The sequence below is a fragment of the Xyrauchen texanus genome, chromosome 23, assembly GCF_025860055.1.
Source record: "Xyrauchen texanus isolate HMW12.3.18 chromosome 23, RBS_HiC_50CHRs, whole genome shotgun sequence".
NCBI classification, from domain to species: domain Eukaryota; kingdom Metazoa; phylum Chordata; class Actinopteri; order Cypriniformes; family Catostomidae; genus Xyrauchen; species Xyrauchen texanus.
The window spans coordinates 29,403,460-29,420,442 of NC_068298.1; the positions used below are offsets into that span (position 1 = coordinate 29,403,460).

General features: G+C 37.6%; 2 protein-coding genes across 4 annotated transcripts in view; one reads left to right on the forward strand and one right to left on the reverse strand.

Annotated features, from left to right (window-relative positions):
- LOC127617163 (phospholipid-transporting ATPase IA) overlaps positions 1-8,301 on the forward strand; it is a 197,135-nt gene extending 188,834 nt beyond the window's left edge. For all 3 annotated transcript variants that reach the window (XM_052089080.1, XM_052089078.1, XM_052089079.1), the window contains one exon: positions 5,308-8,301. In XM_052089080.1, the coding sequence (XP_051945040.1) occupies positions 5,308-5,405 (98 nt within the window). In that variant the 3' untranslated portion in view covers positions 5,406-8,301. The remainder of the gene's footprint in view (positions 1-5,307) is intronic.
- Positions 8,302-10,452: 2,151 nt separating this feature from the next.
- LOC127617173 (protein shisa-3 homolog) lies at positions 10,453-16,615 on the reverse strand. The gene is made up of 2 exons (XM_052089097.1): positions 15,815-16,615; positions 10,453-13,929 (listed from the first exon to the last, which is right to left on the reverse strand). Exons 1-2 carry the CDS (start codon positions 16,086-16,088, stop codon positions 13,346-13,348), a joined length of 858 nt encoding a protein of 285 aa, XP_051945057.1. The 5' UTR covers positions 16,089-16,615; the 3' UTR covers positions 10,453-13,345.
- Positions 16,616-16,983: the final 368 nt, after the last annotated feature.

The window sequence follows — 16,983 nt, forward strand, 5'->3', positions numbered from 1 at the left end:
CACAAACAGACTCACGAGGAATCACTGATCCACACACACCCCACCATTCCCATCTGTAGCATCAGAATGCAAGTTCACGTTCACACTCAAGGTCATATGGATGCACAACTACAGAATCTCACTGATTTACAAACCTGAACCAAAACCCTGAAAATTAGGTGAGGATGGTTGTTCTTGAGAGCTGTAAATCAGAGCTGAAGCAGTGGAGTCATAATACTCAGGATTCAGAATATCACAATGGTTTCCGTGTCAGATCTGGATAATTTGGCTGTGGATATTAAAGCACCTGATGATTTATGAGGTCATAATATCTGTGGCGTCAGATGGTTCACATACACAGCGTATCAAGTTTCCTTCCCGGAGGTGCTGTTATATGGCAATTTCCTTAAATATGGTACACTTTGGTGTCCTGTTACTTTAGTTAATGCGTTAGAGACACAAGTCCCGTGTTTTTAAAAAAAACTAAATTTTTATTTTTTTTTATTTTTATAAATGGTCTCAGATTTTGGCCTCACTCCAGAGACCTTTACCACCTCGACTGTATCCAACAGTTAAAATCATACATAAATGTCATGAGTTTGACATAATCTGTTCGGTTCATAGGAAAAAAATACTTTTTTTTTTTTTTTAATTAGCTTATTACCAAAACAAAAATACTATTTAGCTGTGTCCCATATTGTCCATACACTTCCATTGTAAGTGCCTCACTGTAACTTTGATTTTTGCTTCTTCTTTTTTTAAGAAAAGGAGTGACTAATCGAAATTAATATTTGTGGTAATCAACGTTATGCCACAAATGCTGTCAATTGAGCTTAACTTTTATTGAACCTGGAATATTCCTTGAAAATGGTGACACACAAGCAGTCACATCATTTGGACCCTTTCTACAGCATAATATAAACACAAGTAAAGAATGGCATTCCATTTTTATATATATATATATATATATATATATATATATATAATTTCTGTATGGGACATACATATATAGTATGTATTAGGGCTGTTGATTAATTTTACCAAAAATAACGCGTTCAAAAAATTTACGCAATTAATCGCATGCCCACGGACCATAATATTGAAGATTCCTGAGATAAGCAAGCTTGCAGTACCACCTGTGTACTCCAGAGGGCAGTAAGTGAAATTTCAGCTGTTTGAGCAACACATGGTTTATTACAGTGAAGAAAACACTTCAGTAGACAGAACAACACAAACATGTGTTAAGTTCTTGCGTTCAAAACACTTGAAGGAGCGCAAATGCGAACTAAGGGATCTCAAGATGTGTTTAAAGATTGAGTAATAAACTATATTTAACTTGACACAGTGACCTAAACATTTAATGTTTATGACACAATGCACCCGAGACGCTACACAAGCATGGCTGACGTAGGTGTAAATTGATAATATCATTATAAATAATAAATAAATCTAATAATAAATAATAAATCTCCAACTGATTGACAAATTCACTTGTGAAATGGATTGCTGTGAACTGTATGCCAATGATTGGATCATGATCAATAATATGGTAGTAAACAATACACTGTATTCTAAAGCCGCTTTTGTATCGTCTCATCAATGATGAACTCTTCAGCTACAGAAATGTAAAGTATTTTAATTATCTGAATATTTTATATACATAATATTTTAAAATTTAAATATAACTATGTATAATAATATATTGGTATAAATATGTATTATATATTGAATTATTGTTATATTAGGGGCTTTCTCTGCAAATATTTGTATATGCGATTAATCGAGATTAATTAATCGGGACACCATATAATTCATTCCATTTAAAAATTTTAATCGATTGACAGCCCTAATATATAAATATAAATAAATAATATATATATATATATATATATATATATATATATATATATATATATATATATATATATATATATATATATATACACACTCACCTAAAGGATTATTAGGAACACCTGTTCAATTTCTCATTAATGCAATTATCTAATCAACCAATCACATGGCAATTGCTTCAATGCATTTAGGGGTGTGGTCCTGGTCAAGACAATCTCCTGAACTCCAAACTGAATGTCAGAATGGGAAAGAAAGGTGATTTAAGCAATTTTGAGCGTGGCATGGTTGTTGGTGCCAGACGGGCCGGTCTGAGTATTTCACAATCTGCTCAGTTACTGGGATTTTCACGCACAACCATTTCTAGGGTTTACAAAGAATGGTGTGAAAAGGGAAAAACATCCAGTATGCGGCAGTCCTGTGGGCTGAAAATGCCTTGTTGATGCTAGAGGTCAGAGGAGAATTGGCCGACTGATTCAAGCTGATAGAAGAGCAACTTTGCCTGAAATAACCACTCGTTACAACCGAGGTATGCAGCAAAGCATTTGTGAAGCCACAACACGCACAACCTTGAGGCGGATGGCCTACAACAGCAGAAGACCCCACCGGGTACCACTCATCTCCACTACAAATAGGAAAAAGAGGCTGAAATTTGCAAGAGCTCACCAAAATTGGACAGTTAAAGACTGGAAACATGTTGCCTGGTCTGATGAGTCTCGATTTCTGTTGAGACATTCAGATGGTAGTCAGAATTTGGCGTAAACAGAATGAGAACATGGATCCATCATGCCTTGTTACCACTGTGCAGGCTGGTGGTGGTGGTGTAATGGTGTGGAGGATGTTTTCTTGGCACACTTTAGGCCCCTTAGTGCCAATTGGGCATCGTTTAAATGCCACGGCCTACCTGAGCATTGTTTCTGACCATGTCCATCCCTTTATGGCCACCATGTACCCATTCTCTGATGGCTACTTCCAGCAGGATAATGCACCATGTCACAAAGCTCGAATCATTTCAAATTGGTTTCTTGAACATGACAATGAGTTCACTGTACTAAAATGGCCCCCACAGTCACCAGATCTCAACCCAATAGAGCATCTTTGGGATGTGGTGGAACGGGAGCTTTGTGCCCTGGATGTGCATCCCACAAATCTCCATCAACTGCAAGATGCTATCCTATCAATATGGGCCAACATTTCTAAAGAATGCTTTCAGCACCTTGTTGAATCAATGCCACGTAAAATTAAGGCAAAAGGGGGTCAAACACAGTATTAGTATGGTGTTCCTAATAATCCTTTAGGTGAGTGTATATACACACACAAAATAATGCAATTTTTACAAATGAACTGTGAAGCTCAAATTTTCAACCCTATTTCCCAAATTATTGTGAGGAAAAACATTTTCCTAATCTTAAATTTCTGAGAAGTACAAGTTTATCATAAACTACACACCAACAACCTACTGAATGATAGCTTAATTTATGGTAAATTTGCAACCCTGTTACTTGCAACGCACCTATTCTGGCATAGTGTTTTTGCATTTGATTTATTTTTGTAGTTTTAAATGTTTTCCATTTTAATTTTGATATTTCTTTAATGTTTACTGCTAGGTAATAAGTAAAACACAAATCAGGGTTTATAACTGTATTTAGACATGTCCCAAATGTTTGGTAACAGGGTTGCAAACCTCATACAAAATTAATAGAAAGTAATACAGCTAAAATTACAATATTTAGTTTGACCTTTTGAGGCTGATGTACATTTTCTCCAGGTTAAACACCTCCTTTCAATGCACATTTATCGAAAGAAATTCAATTCGGACCGTATATTTGCTCCTTATTCTAGGAAAGTGCCATATTACATTTGAGCTTCTCATATGCTTTAATTTTTCTGTTTAGTTTTACATTTATATATATTTTTTCCTTCATTTTCTGTTTGTTACCTCTTTTTTTGTGTGTGTATGTGTTTGCTTTTAGGTGAGGATGGGGGACGTTCAATGATAGTCTGATGTTATATGCATTCTGACCCTTATCTTATTCCTCAAAACATATTACTGTTGCATAACAGAACAATACACATTAACACCACACTTAAACCTGCGATTTCCGTCATGTTCTTCCCATTCTCCATTTATGCATGTGCTGCTGTGCTGGTGTGTTTTGATTGACAAAAAGAGTCATATTTAATCATTTCAATGTCCCGCTGTCATTTCCACAATGTATTGCCCTCTCGGCCTCTTGCATGTGCTCCCCCAGGCCACCAGGTAGAGGTCGAGTCTGTTGAGTCATAAGGTGAGTCATAGATTAAAGCTCCAATCCCAGTCTGCAGTGATGTAGAGACTATAGCGCTAGATTGACTGTGAATATTCAAATCAGGTTTCCCACGGGCACAGAAAACCTGGAAACGTCAGGGAATTATAAACATCAAAGTGTTGTCCGAGTCTAAATTGGTCATAGAAATGACTTTTAAGAAACTGTTCTTAAAAGTCTGTGTAATGCAAAATACACATTTTTCAAGTTCTGCTCTGCTCTAAATTATTTAATTGGCTAAATGTTGAGTAAAACTTGCTCGCAAGACATAGGGATAATTCTGAGTCAGTTCTCTGCAGTGAATCGGTTGAAATAGTTATAATAATCTGCCTAAATGACACATTAGTCAGAATGATTAATACAAATATGTAAATGACTGGAAAGTGCATGGAAAAGACATTGGACAAGGCCAAAAAAAAAATAAACAAAATTGGGGACCCTTTCAAATTCTCTTACTAAAGTGTGAATGGGCATTTTAATTCTATTTAGGGTCTAAATCAGCTCTTTTTACCTCCAAAGGCTTCAAAGAGCCACCCCTATTCTTGTTTTGTTAGAAAACGTAGTTGATTCTTCCAGGTAGAATCAATAACATTACAACACTTTCAGTGTCTTATTTCCTGCCAATTTCCATTTGGAGTCTGCCAAGATAATTGCTATTGGCTCCCCTGATCACCTCTGCCAGCCCACCCACATAGCCATTGCTGGTTTTTGAGGTCCCTCTGAGAGCGATTTGAATTCTTTTTATTTCTGGAACAACCAGTCAGGATGTCATTGTGAATGTATCTTTATGCAGAAAACTAACCTCTTTAATTTGGACCAATACAAATATTTTCAGTGATTTTAGTCCCACTTGTGTTTGTAGGTCATTGCTTAGACACACAGTGTATAATCCAGACAGTCCCTTGGATCCCCCATATGAGTTTATAGATAACAGAGCACATCCTGGTAGCGGATGGCTTTTTGCGAAGGACAAGTACAGAATTAGCCGATTTCCCCCCTTTGTCTCATGTTTTAATTTATGATTTGTTCTATCACTTTCTTTTTTTAAAGGAATAGTTCGCCCTTAAATGATGACAGAATTGGCATTTTTGGGTGAACTATTCCTATAAGTTTGCCCGAAGACAAGAACATTGCATTCAATATGTTTGTTTGATGCCTGTTCTGTTGTTTGCAGATGGCTACGCATTCTCTCAGGATGAGAACGGAGTGCTCTCCCAGTCTGAGGTCATCAGAGTCTATGACACCACCAAGCAGCGGACCAATGAGTGGTGAGATTCAGCCTGCTGAGCTCCACCCCCTCTCAACGGTCACTCTACTTTTTAAAGGCTGACAGAAAGCTGAAGCCTGTCAGTTTAACTTTGGCCAGTCTAGGGCACACCCTGGGCAATAACGGATATGAAAAACATGAAGCATTGTGAGATGGAATTGTCCTGTTCTTTGAAAGGAAAAAATTATAATAAGTTCTGCTCTGCTGTAGTTGTGCGTTCAACAGTAGACACAAGCACTGTGCTCACATATTTTAGCCCAGTCTGCGGTCAGTATGGTTTGTGATCTATCAAACGGAGGAGAACAGCATGAAAAACTGACTCCTCTTTCCTCTGCCATTCCTTCGGAGTGTTACAGCCAAATATGTGATGAAGATGGTGATAAAGGTGTTGAGAAATATTTGTGGTAATGGTCTTTGACTGTGACTTATTGTTAATGGCACATAAAACTCCTCTGTTGGTAAGAATGCTCCCTTTTGCTGTTACTGTGTTGTAGTTTTATTTTGCGACATAAGCTAGATTCGACTCCCAGATCACCAGTGAAAATTGCAAGTTCCAAAGAGCATTATGAATGCAGTCTCTATTTTAAAAAATGTTTTAAATAAGTGTTATAAACTGGTCGTTTATACACTCCTGAAATGCACTCTGCACTAATTTGACTACTTCACACCTATTGTTTTTTTCCATGTAAAATTTTATGTATCAAGGCCATACATTTGTTGTTGCTGGGTGTTTTAGTTTTGTTTTGTGGAGGGTGTTTTGTTTTATATTTTGTTGGTTTTTTACTTTGTTTTGTTTTATTTTTTTTTATTTATTTTTTTTGTGGGGTTTTCTTTGTTTTCTTTGCTTTTGTGGGTTTTAGGTTTTGTTTTAGTTTTATTTATTATTATGTTTGTGTGTTTTTTTGTTTGTTTGTTTTCTTTGCTTTTGTGGGTTTTCTTTTTTTGGGGGGTTATTAATTTTTGTGGGGTTTTGTTTGTTTTCTTTGCTTTTGTGGGGTTTTTTTGTTTTGTTTTTAGATTTATAGATCAAAATCAGTTCATTGCTTTAGTCTGTCTTTAATTTTAGTTTTTGTTTTGTTGTTGTTCATTTTTTAATGATTTTTTTATTAATCAAAATCAGTTTATTGTGCCTGGTTCTTTCAGATCCTTTGCAGCTCACCGATATTTTTCACTTTATGCAATTTGGCAACATTTCAAATGCATTCTTGAACAAGTTCCTGCATTCCACAACTTACATGGCTGCAGTGATTACAAAGGTGCCTAATAGGAACTGTTTTTCTCCCTTTAGAGATAGTGTTTCAGAGAGACTAGCTTGGCAGTGTTATGGCACGCTCACACATTAGACCAAAATAACGATGTTGTTCATCACGTATCAGGCTGTTACAAGAGTGTAATGCCAGATTTTTAAGCCACACATTGAACCTTGTGTTCAGCTCATCCTAAGGGGCTCGTATGAAGCTATTTTACCATAGATGATCACAGCAACTTTTATTTGATTTGAGTAATTCCCTTAGAACAGAGTGTAAATCCTTCAAACATAAGTGCCATTAGCATAGCGGAAGAGCAGAGGGTTTCGCCACACCCACACACAGGATCGATACGACTTTGTCTCAATAGTTATTATGTGAATTTATATTTTTATATTAAACCAAGTGTGACTTTTTGGATTGATCTGCTTTGTAATGAAAATGTTGTCCCTCTTATTTGTGGTTCCTCTTCAAAAACTGGTCGTGGTTCATGAGCTTACTTTGCCTTTGCCTCTTATTAATGCTTCTTTTTTTGATGGTGGAGTTTGTGCGTTGGTTCTCTTCTCCCCGTGGGAGAGCGCGTTTTGTATAGTGCGTCTGCGCAATGTGTGTCGTCCGCATGTGCATGTGAGCTAAGGTTTGAATGCGTTGATGTATGCGTGTACGTGTGTGTTTGTAATCCTGTCAGTATGCATGTTTGTTTAATTATTCTAAAACTGTCTCATGGTGGATCACTATTTGCCAGTGAGACAGCTTACTTGAATGAAATTCCTGAATATTTTGAGGATGTGTGGGTGTCCTTGTTTTCCGATTGTCTGAAGCTGTTTGATTCTTTCGTCTGCACGACTCCAGATATACTAATGGTGAGCTATATGCCGATGCATGGCCCCGTACGTAAGCAGGTCTGTGCAGATGTAAGTGTGTGAGCGCATGTGTGTCATCTGTATCTGTTTCTGTCCTTCAGCCCCATCTTGGCTGGGGATTTCAGTGCATATGAGGCTCTGCTACAGCTTGACGGAGAGGTTGCAGAAGGCACTCTTTTGTCTTTTTACACATGTGATGAAAATGATCTTATCTTGTTAATTTCAGTTGCAGTATTATTTATCTTAGTAGATTTACACGTTTATAATTTAGTTTTAAACCTCAGTGTAACTCTTCCAACTGAAAATGTCATCTTATTTTTCATTTCTACAACAAGAATAGTACATTTATAGCTATTGTGCATTTTGTTTTGTGCTTTGAATTGATTCTCTTGTTCGGTCGTCGCCATTGTGTGTCATCGCACTGATTCAAACACTGGATATGTGGCCCTCTGATGTGACTCCAGGTCAAATGTGACATTGGTTAAAGGCTTGGACTGTTGCTTTCTAACATTTTGTCTGTCAGTGACTAATTGCATGAATGGAAATGTTGCTTCTTGGTTAAGCCTAAATGTTATTTGTGCTCTGATTCTCACTAGTGTTGGTCACTTTAAAGAATGAAAATGCACTTTTATGTTGTTTTTAATTCTCTATTAGGTGTTTTATTTTGCTTTGAGAACTTTCGTTTATGTCTTTTTCTTCAATGATTGTTTAGCATGTCGGAACTGCAAACTTTTAAGTATTTTGTCTTTTAACTGCCATTAATGAATACTCAAATAAACTTTACAACTTCAATATGGAAACTGAAGTCCTTCTTTCATACTTTTTTGTTTCCTCTTTCTATAAATGATTAAATTCTCATGAATATGTGCTGAGGAATAACTTGATTCTAGGTGTGCAAGGTATATTAGTAATGTAATGTTATGTTCAGGATCATATATGTTGAACAAAATAATCCCAATTCAGATCAGACTGGTGTAACAGGAGTCAGCTGGCACGTGATAGCTGTACGGCTGGTGCGGGTGGAGCAGGACCAGTTACACCGGCACCACACTAGCAGACAACTCTATTTTGGCCAAGGGTGTCACACTTGCCGACTGTTTTGCTTAGATCTCACTCTCTTCAGTCGGAGGTATGACACACTTGCAGATACAAAATAGTGGAGGGGTGACGGATATAACAACTCACCGCAACACTCTCTTCGATTCCCTGTCACGTGGAGCTTGCCAAATTAACAACAACTTTTGTAAAAGAGTGATTTAGGATGTGATTCATAGAGTAACTTCACCTTGTGAAAGTGTGTGATTGTGTATTTATCCCCTCAAGGCTTGCCGTAGAAGGCATATGTCAATATGCAGCTTTCAGCAAGTAAAGAAATTGCATTGAATAAAAACAGACTGTTGTGTCTGCGCTTCCTGATTTCAGAAAAATGCAGGAATAAAACACTTGGTGACAGAGTCACTTTGGATTACAGTCATTGTGCTGATATGCAGCTGAGTGTGATCACAGATGAAAACATTCAGATCAGCTTTACGTCTTGTCAGTTCTTCAGTAAAAGAAGCTGCTCAATGGTCACTTGACTAGAACACAAGAGCCTGCCTCAGTGATAGAATGATGTGCTTTTTCAGTTTTGAAGCCATTAACTCAGCTGGGAGTCCCGACGGTCAAGTGATTAAGGACCTCCCGCTAGCAGAGCCTAATGTGCGCTCTGTCTCTCGCCTACTGGCTGCCGATTATGTAAATTAGGCTCACACCTGAAAATAACTGGAAATATCAGCTAGTGAGACGCCAGCTTTACTCTCCACTGGGGTTTCATTGAACACAAATTCATAATTTGGAAACTATCTATATTGTTTCCATACTGTAAACTTCCCATAGCTCATTTCCTGTCCAGACCAATGCAGGTCTGATGCTTACTGCAAAAGCACAAATTTATTATTTTGCAGAAACATATGTGCATGAATCTCTTATAATCCATGTTGGTCTCTTAGAAAGATATTAAACTGAAATATTGCACCTTCGATTTCTTGTCCATACCTTTGAGGTGCTTCACCTCTCAACACTTGCTCTTGCCTTTAAAAAGCAGTTAGGGCAATATATGTATATATGTATATATTAGTTGGCCTGAATGATTTTACTATTAACTTATACAGTAATTATAAATATCTTGGAAGCTCATAGAAAAATGAATGGAAGTTCATTAGTCAAAGTGTGGGAACCCTGAACTCAACATCCAGTTTAAACCACCAACCTAGAAACTATTCTGATAAGCTCTTATTGCCAAAAAGTCTCCTCTTTCATTGTGTGAGATTCCATAACTCTAAAAGGATTCAAATTCAATTTGTTGGGGTTTGAAACAACATGGAGTGAAATGTCTAAATCTAAATTCTTTCTAAAAGGCAGAAGTAGCCGTGAAGCGGGTCATCGTGTGTGGTACAGAACAGGATGTACTGTACGTAACAATGTCATCCTAAACAGGAAAAGGCAGAGAGGGCATAATGATACAGCTCAAGACATGGATGCAAATAGACGACCTCCCTCCATCATTATAGTTAGATTTATCCTTCTCACTGCTGGTCAGAGATCTTTTTAGAGATATCTGTTCCATGTTTTAATAACAACAGTTTGTTTATGTTGCTGATGCTATCTAAATATATTCAAAGACTGTCACCAGACAGTTTCAAGACTGTATGGAAAACTAATTTTGAATCCATAGCTTAAAAGGATTTCTGAAGGCCATTTACTATTGAATTCTAAAACCAGACCTCAAATGTTTATCAAGCGTTTTGGTAACTTGAATGTGATGTGTGTAAATTCTGCACCACTAACATCACCAAACAGACTTGAAAAATAATGAGTGTTTTCAAAAAGGTTTCCCGACTACTCCCAAAGCTTCCATTGTGCCCCATCCACAAAAAGAGACATACTAACCATTGGTGAAATAACAAACGGTTTAATTTAACTTGAAAACACTGTTGGTTAATGACTGTAATACTTAGTTCAGGGTCTTTCCAACGACCACATGATGTGGTCGCTGCTTGTGTGCACATTTAGAACCACCTGATCATTTACTAAATGTGTTCATATCATAGGCAACAGATATAAACAGCGTTGCTAATGTAATGTGAAACTGAACCAATAATGGCTTTCATAATGCTACAAATTATACTAAACTGAAGAAAAAAAGCCTTCTCCAGAACATTCTGCAGACATTTAAACAGAAGCCGTCCCACGGTGAATTTAATTCATATGAAGCTAAGAGCAGACTGTGGAAAGTTCATAATGTGGCTCACTGTAGATTAAACAAGATTAAATACATGGACATTTGAATACCTGTTTGAACCATTATGAAAAATCTCTGTCTCAGTCTGAGCCCCTCAGAAAAATAAGATAACCTACAAAAAACTCCAGCATTCCTCAGAAACCCTCATTCATATATGGCACGATTTGTGCCCTACCCATAAAATGGGGCTGAGATTGTCCAAAAAAAAAAAGAAAGAGGATTACTATTTCCATTGTCAACCTGATCTCATGAAAATTACGTGACTGGTGATATTTTTACAAAATGGCATTACGTGGTTCATAACGTGTATTGTGGCAGATCCAAGGTGAAATGTCTACTGACTGGTGCTAAAAGGGACACATTTAGAACTCAACTTTAGAGTTTTAAATCAACAAAACCTTCCTCCTTAACCTAAACCGAATTCTAACCTAAAGTGTCATAAAAAGCAAATGTGAGATGAAAAGAAAAAAGCAATTGCTAAAGCATAAATGTAATTTTGTGGCATTTCTAAGATACTTTTGGCTTGTGTCAAAATTTGCATGATTTTCAGGACTTGTATCTTGTTCCTTTGTGAGCTACTTTACAAACGGACTCCTCGTTAAGCTCCGCCTCCTAACACACTCTTTTTGATGCTGTGAACTGTTTATAGATCTGATATTATAGATCCATGTAATGATTCGGTGACTATTTCTGGTGATGCATTAATGTGGTGACAAATGAGTGTCTTGTGTGAAATGAGTTAGTCACTGAATCAATGATCAAAATAACATTTTAATCCTTTAATATTTGTATGCCTACAGACATACAAAGAGACTTTAGTAGAAGTTTTTTTAAGCATTAGAACAAAAGAAGCACAAGTACAAAGCAAATCTATAATTTCCCTACAGTTTGTGAGCTGCTGAGCATGACTTTTATCAAAAGACAACAATAACAGTCTTATAATAATTATGAGTTTCAATAATGTCCATATGTTTTCATGTATATAAAAGTGTCTACATATCTTTTCACTTCAGTAAAATGTGAAGAACACAGCAGATCTATCTTTTTTCCTACAGTTTGTTGACTGCACACCAATATAGAGGTAAAAAACAGGAGCTGATATTAAAAATAGTTTTATATATTTAACACAGATCTAGTAATCTGCTTAAATTGGCAAAAACAACCGATCAAACTATTACCCCACAAACATACTGTAAAAATCATAACTTAATGACGACTCATGATAAACTACACTTACAATGTGTGCTTAAAAGAAGGATTGTCCTTTTTTCTGCAGTGCATTTCACATAATGCTGCCAATCAAGAACGATATGCTAATAACTCCTCATCTCTAGATTATTCATTTAGATCAACGTCAATGCGGATAAAAAACATGGATAAATGAGTATTGTTGACAGCAACTGTAGAAATGAACGGAACCGCGTTGATCTGACTGACGGATTATTCCGTAAGGGATGTTTCGGCTCATGAAACTCTCCTGTGATTGGCTGGATGGTTGCTCAATCAGCCCAAAGTAACAAAATGCAAAGAATACTGTGTACAAATCCACCATTTGGACTGTATGTGTTTAGTTGGAAAAGTGCGGGGGACAAAACTCACCTTTTTAAAGAGTGTGGGGTAACGTGCGGCTGCTACACCTTTGCCGGCAACAACGTGTTTTAAATTTTTTGATAATTTTTTATAAAATCCCACTTAAAAGTACACACACACATTACTTCCATAGGCTATCATTGGAAAATAGCAAATGCATATTAGAGTAATGGTGGCAGGGCCAGCTGCTAAAACAGGATTGGTGAGAAGCACCTTTAAGGCGGGGCTTAGCGAAAGGTCAGTTAAGCTCTATAGTATGTGTTTTGAAGTCGTACGTTTGTGTGAGGAACAGGGCGAAAAGTAAGTGTTCAGGAATTGATAATCTACCATTTTACTGGTGTGAATTGTGTGAAAGTGAATAAAAGCTGTTGTTGTAGCACCTCATGTTCATTTCACCAGGAAACTGCTGCGATACGTATGACAAAAAACGTATGGCAAAAAAACTTTATGCAAAAAAATTAGGTACTGGAAGGTAATTCTGTGAGACCAGGTTGCCCGTTATTGTTCTTTTTTTATCTCAGACACAGAGGCAATTTTTTTGTGTGATACAGTCTTGAGTATTATTGAAGTCATTATCATATTAACAAATGAAAAGTGCATAAGATGTCTGATCCATAGTCGGTTTAGGTGCTTTGAAGCAGGCAACCATGTTCTGGCATCTTGTATTTCATGCTTGAGCATCTGCAGATTCCAGTCAAGTTCATTTACTGCTTTACTATAAAGCCACACCTCACATTCAGCTATCTCACAGCCAGCAAGCATCCACACTGCTACTCATAAAGTCCATAAACTGTCTCACAAGTGCCAATCTTGCTGGCTGAAAGACATATCAGTGCCCATTGTCTTCCAATGCAGTGATTGAATGGAAGCACCTTTAATATGAGTCTACAACAACACCATTGTGAATGTCTGAGCCTTTGGTGTCTGTCCTTTTAAGCATTTCCCAGCAGCCAGCAAACCCCAGTTCAGCTTTGGCTGAAATCAGCAAAGCCCTTGCTTCCGGAGAAGGGTTCTTGCTGCAATGGAAAGAAGTACTGCTGAGGCAGAAGGAACCCGGAGCTTTGTGCCGGCAGAAGGGTCTGGTGTTGGAGATGTGGGTGTTGGCTGTGTGGGTGTTGCAGAGAGTTACTGCCCTGTAAGCCCTGTTGGGAGGTGTAGGGTGGTGGGGGCAGAAGGGGTTGAGGTGGGGCCACGGATACAGGAGTAGATGCTGAGGAGGATGAGACCATTAGGAGCTGCTGTTGAGAACACGGCCCAAGTGCGTCACTCCGGCCCAGGGAGAAGCGACGGACCGAGCTCCCCCCTCCTGCTGAACTGGAGCTGGTGGTGGCCGTGCTGGACTGCCGCGATGGTGTCCGCAGGCTGGGCGGAGCCGTGGTGAGGATCATGGGAATTATCTCGCCCTGACTACGGAGCGAGAAGCGGATTGGCTGCTGAGTTGGCTGTTTGGGGCGCAGGCAGGTGCAGCAATACACAGCCACCAGAGAGCCCACAATGACAAACGCCACAAAGATGGAGCCCACCATCAGGAAGGGAACGTAGATGGGCTCTGTTACAGAGAGAAATGGCACATGTGGTTAGAGAGACTTCAAAAGGTGTAATCAAATCATGGTCATCATGAAATGATCAATGATTTTTGATCAAAATAACCTTTATTTTTTTCAGATAATGCCCCATGTTACAGCCCTCCTAACGATTTTGTTTCATTCTAGTTTGATTTCCGTTTTTTACACATTAGTTGTGTTGCAGCATTGAAGGATTTTCAATTATCAGTTACTATAAGCACAGAGAACAGTTAAATAAATCGAAATATTGTAATTCTTTAGTCCTTATGTGAAACACCTCTTCATATATGTCTTAAGATCTTTATATAATTCACAATAACAATACCTCTTGAATGTCTTAGTTCTAGAACAGAATACAGAAGAAGACTTTTTGGAAAAGAAGTTTATATATTTTTTTTTTTATGTGTCCAGATCAGCTTATTAACTGCTTCATGAGGTATTTGTGTAAACTCAATGTTTAAGCCAGCTATGATATATCTACTGTTACAGTAGACAAATAATTTCTTACACAACAAATAATTTCTTCCTATCTTCCTAATCCCAAATATTAGCGTGATTATGTTGAGGCATCAGATTGCACAGACCGACTGATGTACACCGGATTTCGGTTTGTCTCTGTTTTCCAGGAACAAAGGAGTTTTGTCCTTAAAAAATACACTACAATTACTGCTAAGAAAATATTTAGATGTGATTCAAGGGAAATGACATGGAGATGCAGATTATAGTTGGTCAAGATACAGATCACAGCTGTCTAATTATATCTCAACCAAGATTATATCCTACATCAATGTACTTATTAATTTAGACAAAATATACTTAATTTGATGTGGCAATATTTGCTTAGTAGCCAATAGACGAAGGCTATTACAGCTGTATGTTACATTTTACCAATTTTTGTTTGATAATGCTGGTAGATGCGTCCACAAAAAAGAATGTAGGTCAGTTTATTCATTTATTTATTTAGTCTGTCTTTTAGCATCATACTTGATACATACATTTCATCTTAAAATACATCCAAGGAGATTAGGAGTGATTGACTGTACATTAATAGTTACTATATGTGCAGAAGTTATAGCTTATACACTTAATGTGTACACATATATCACATTATCAAAACATAATTAAGACAAGCTTTTTATGCAAAACAAGTTTTAATATTGTTGTTATTAGTGGGCCTTCTCTCTCTCTCTCTCTCTCTCTCTCTCTCTCTCTCTCTCTCTCTCTCTCTCTCTCTCTCTCTATATATATATATATATAATATTATTTTTTATTTTATTTTTTTTAAATCATTATCATTACTATTATATAATATAGGTTTACTTATATTGGAATGAGTAGAGATATCGTTCAGGTGTGCCAGGTTCACCTGTGCTCAGATAAGTGTCAAAGATTTCAACAGGTGCTTGGTTACAATGGAATTGGATCCAGTTATGACTGTTTGTATTTTATATGAATATGTAATACACTATTAGTGTTCAACACCTATCCAATTTCACATAATCCTGTTATGACATTCTGTAGGCCTAGTATAATACTTTAGCTTCAACATGTATAAGAAGTGATTCAACCACACGTCATTGTGATTTAACTTGATATCAGGTGATTATGACCCTGTCTATATACCTATTTACTGCTCATCAAGCATTACACGTGCCCTGTGTTATAGCCAGTGTTTATCCAGAGGGAAAAAAACTTTCACAAACACTTAAAAACAGAAATAAAATGATGTCAGTATTAAAACATTGAGTTAATAAAACGGTGATGCGTTACCTCTGGCTTCTGACGCCTTTTTACTGAACGAATCAAGATATGCGCTCTAAATATAGTCATGAATAAATACATTTTATAAATGAATAACTTGCGTCTTACGGGCAGCATATTGCGTGTTATTCTCCTCTTGTCTGTCATTCGTGCAGGTTCCCTGGTCGAGACGCGCGTCCGCGGCGGCGCAGCAGTAGCGCAATGAGCAGGTCCCGCAGCACACAGTCGCGTCCATCGTGTCAAAATCTTCCGGACACTGAAAGCCCTCGTGGTAATTCCCACTGGTGTCCAACCACCCGTGGCAGTACTCTCCCCGGGCATCAGATATCCGCAGAATCCACGTCAAATACCCCAGCAAGAGGCAATTCAGCAGGCGCACCATACCGGCAAGATGCAGCTTTGTGTGCCAGTTCCTATCAAAACAGCATGCGCCCAATAAACTGGCCGTTTTGGGGGTCTCCTTATGGGATTAAGCACGCATTAAACAATTAGCAGTGATTTGGGAAGTAATCCATCACTCCATCAGATTTCATTCAGTCATGATAAACGAGATATGAGTCAAATCCAAGGATTGTCCAAATCACACATTCAGAGGTTGAAGCTGTGCAAGTTCTGAAATGAATCATTCAGTGCAGGTCTAATCCAGAAACTCCCTGGTCTTATCCGCAGTTCATCCGCTCCCGTTGTTTACTGACATTACAGTCTCGTTTTTAAATTGATCTGATGCTTTTGAAATCCACTAGTTGCGTAAAACTCAACTGTTGCCTAAACATTTCAAATATGTATCAGAGGCTGGTACAAAAACTCTGTGCCATCCTGTATCTCTTGCCAAAGAAGTTCTGTCGTTGGTGAACGATGCACTGACCATACGGAAACCTGTCCTGCACTGAGGTGACATTTGAAATGTGCTGCTCGTGTGAGTCTGGACGTACTCTCACTCACACCCGTTTCTCTGACGCGCACGCAGCCGGCTGTCCGGACGCGCGCATTCATGTATCGCTGCGTCCAGTTGTCCAGCAGAGAACATTAGATGGACAGCAGTATTTTTTCTTGACCTAACTTGACTCTGTGAATCTAGTTATTAAAATAAAACATAATTTTACTTGCTATTTCTGAAGTCCTTTTGAATGATTAATTCCTTTTTTATGTAGGATAATTAAACTGGTTTGTTGTGTTTTATACAGCCTAAATGGGCACATTTCACTTTTATGATATTTGTGTATACTATAAAATATATATATATATATATATATATATATATATATATATATATATAT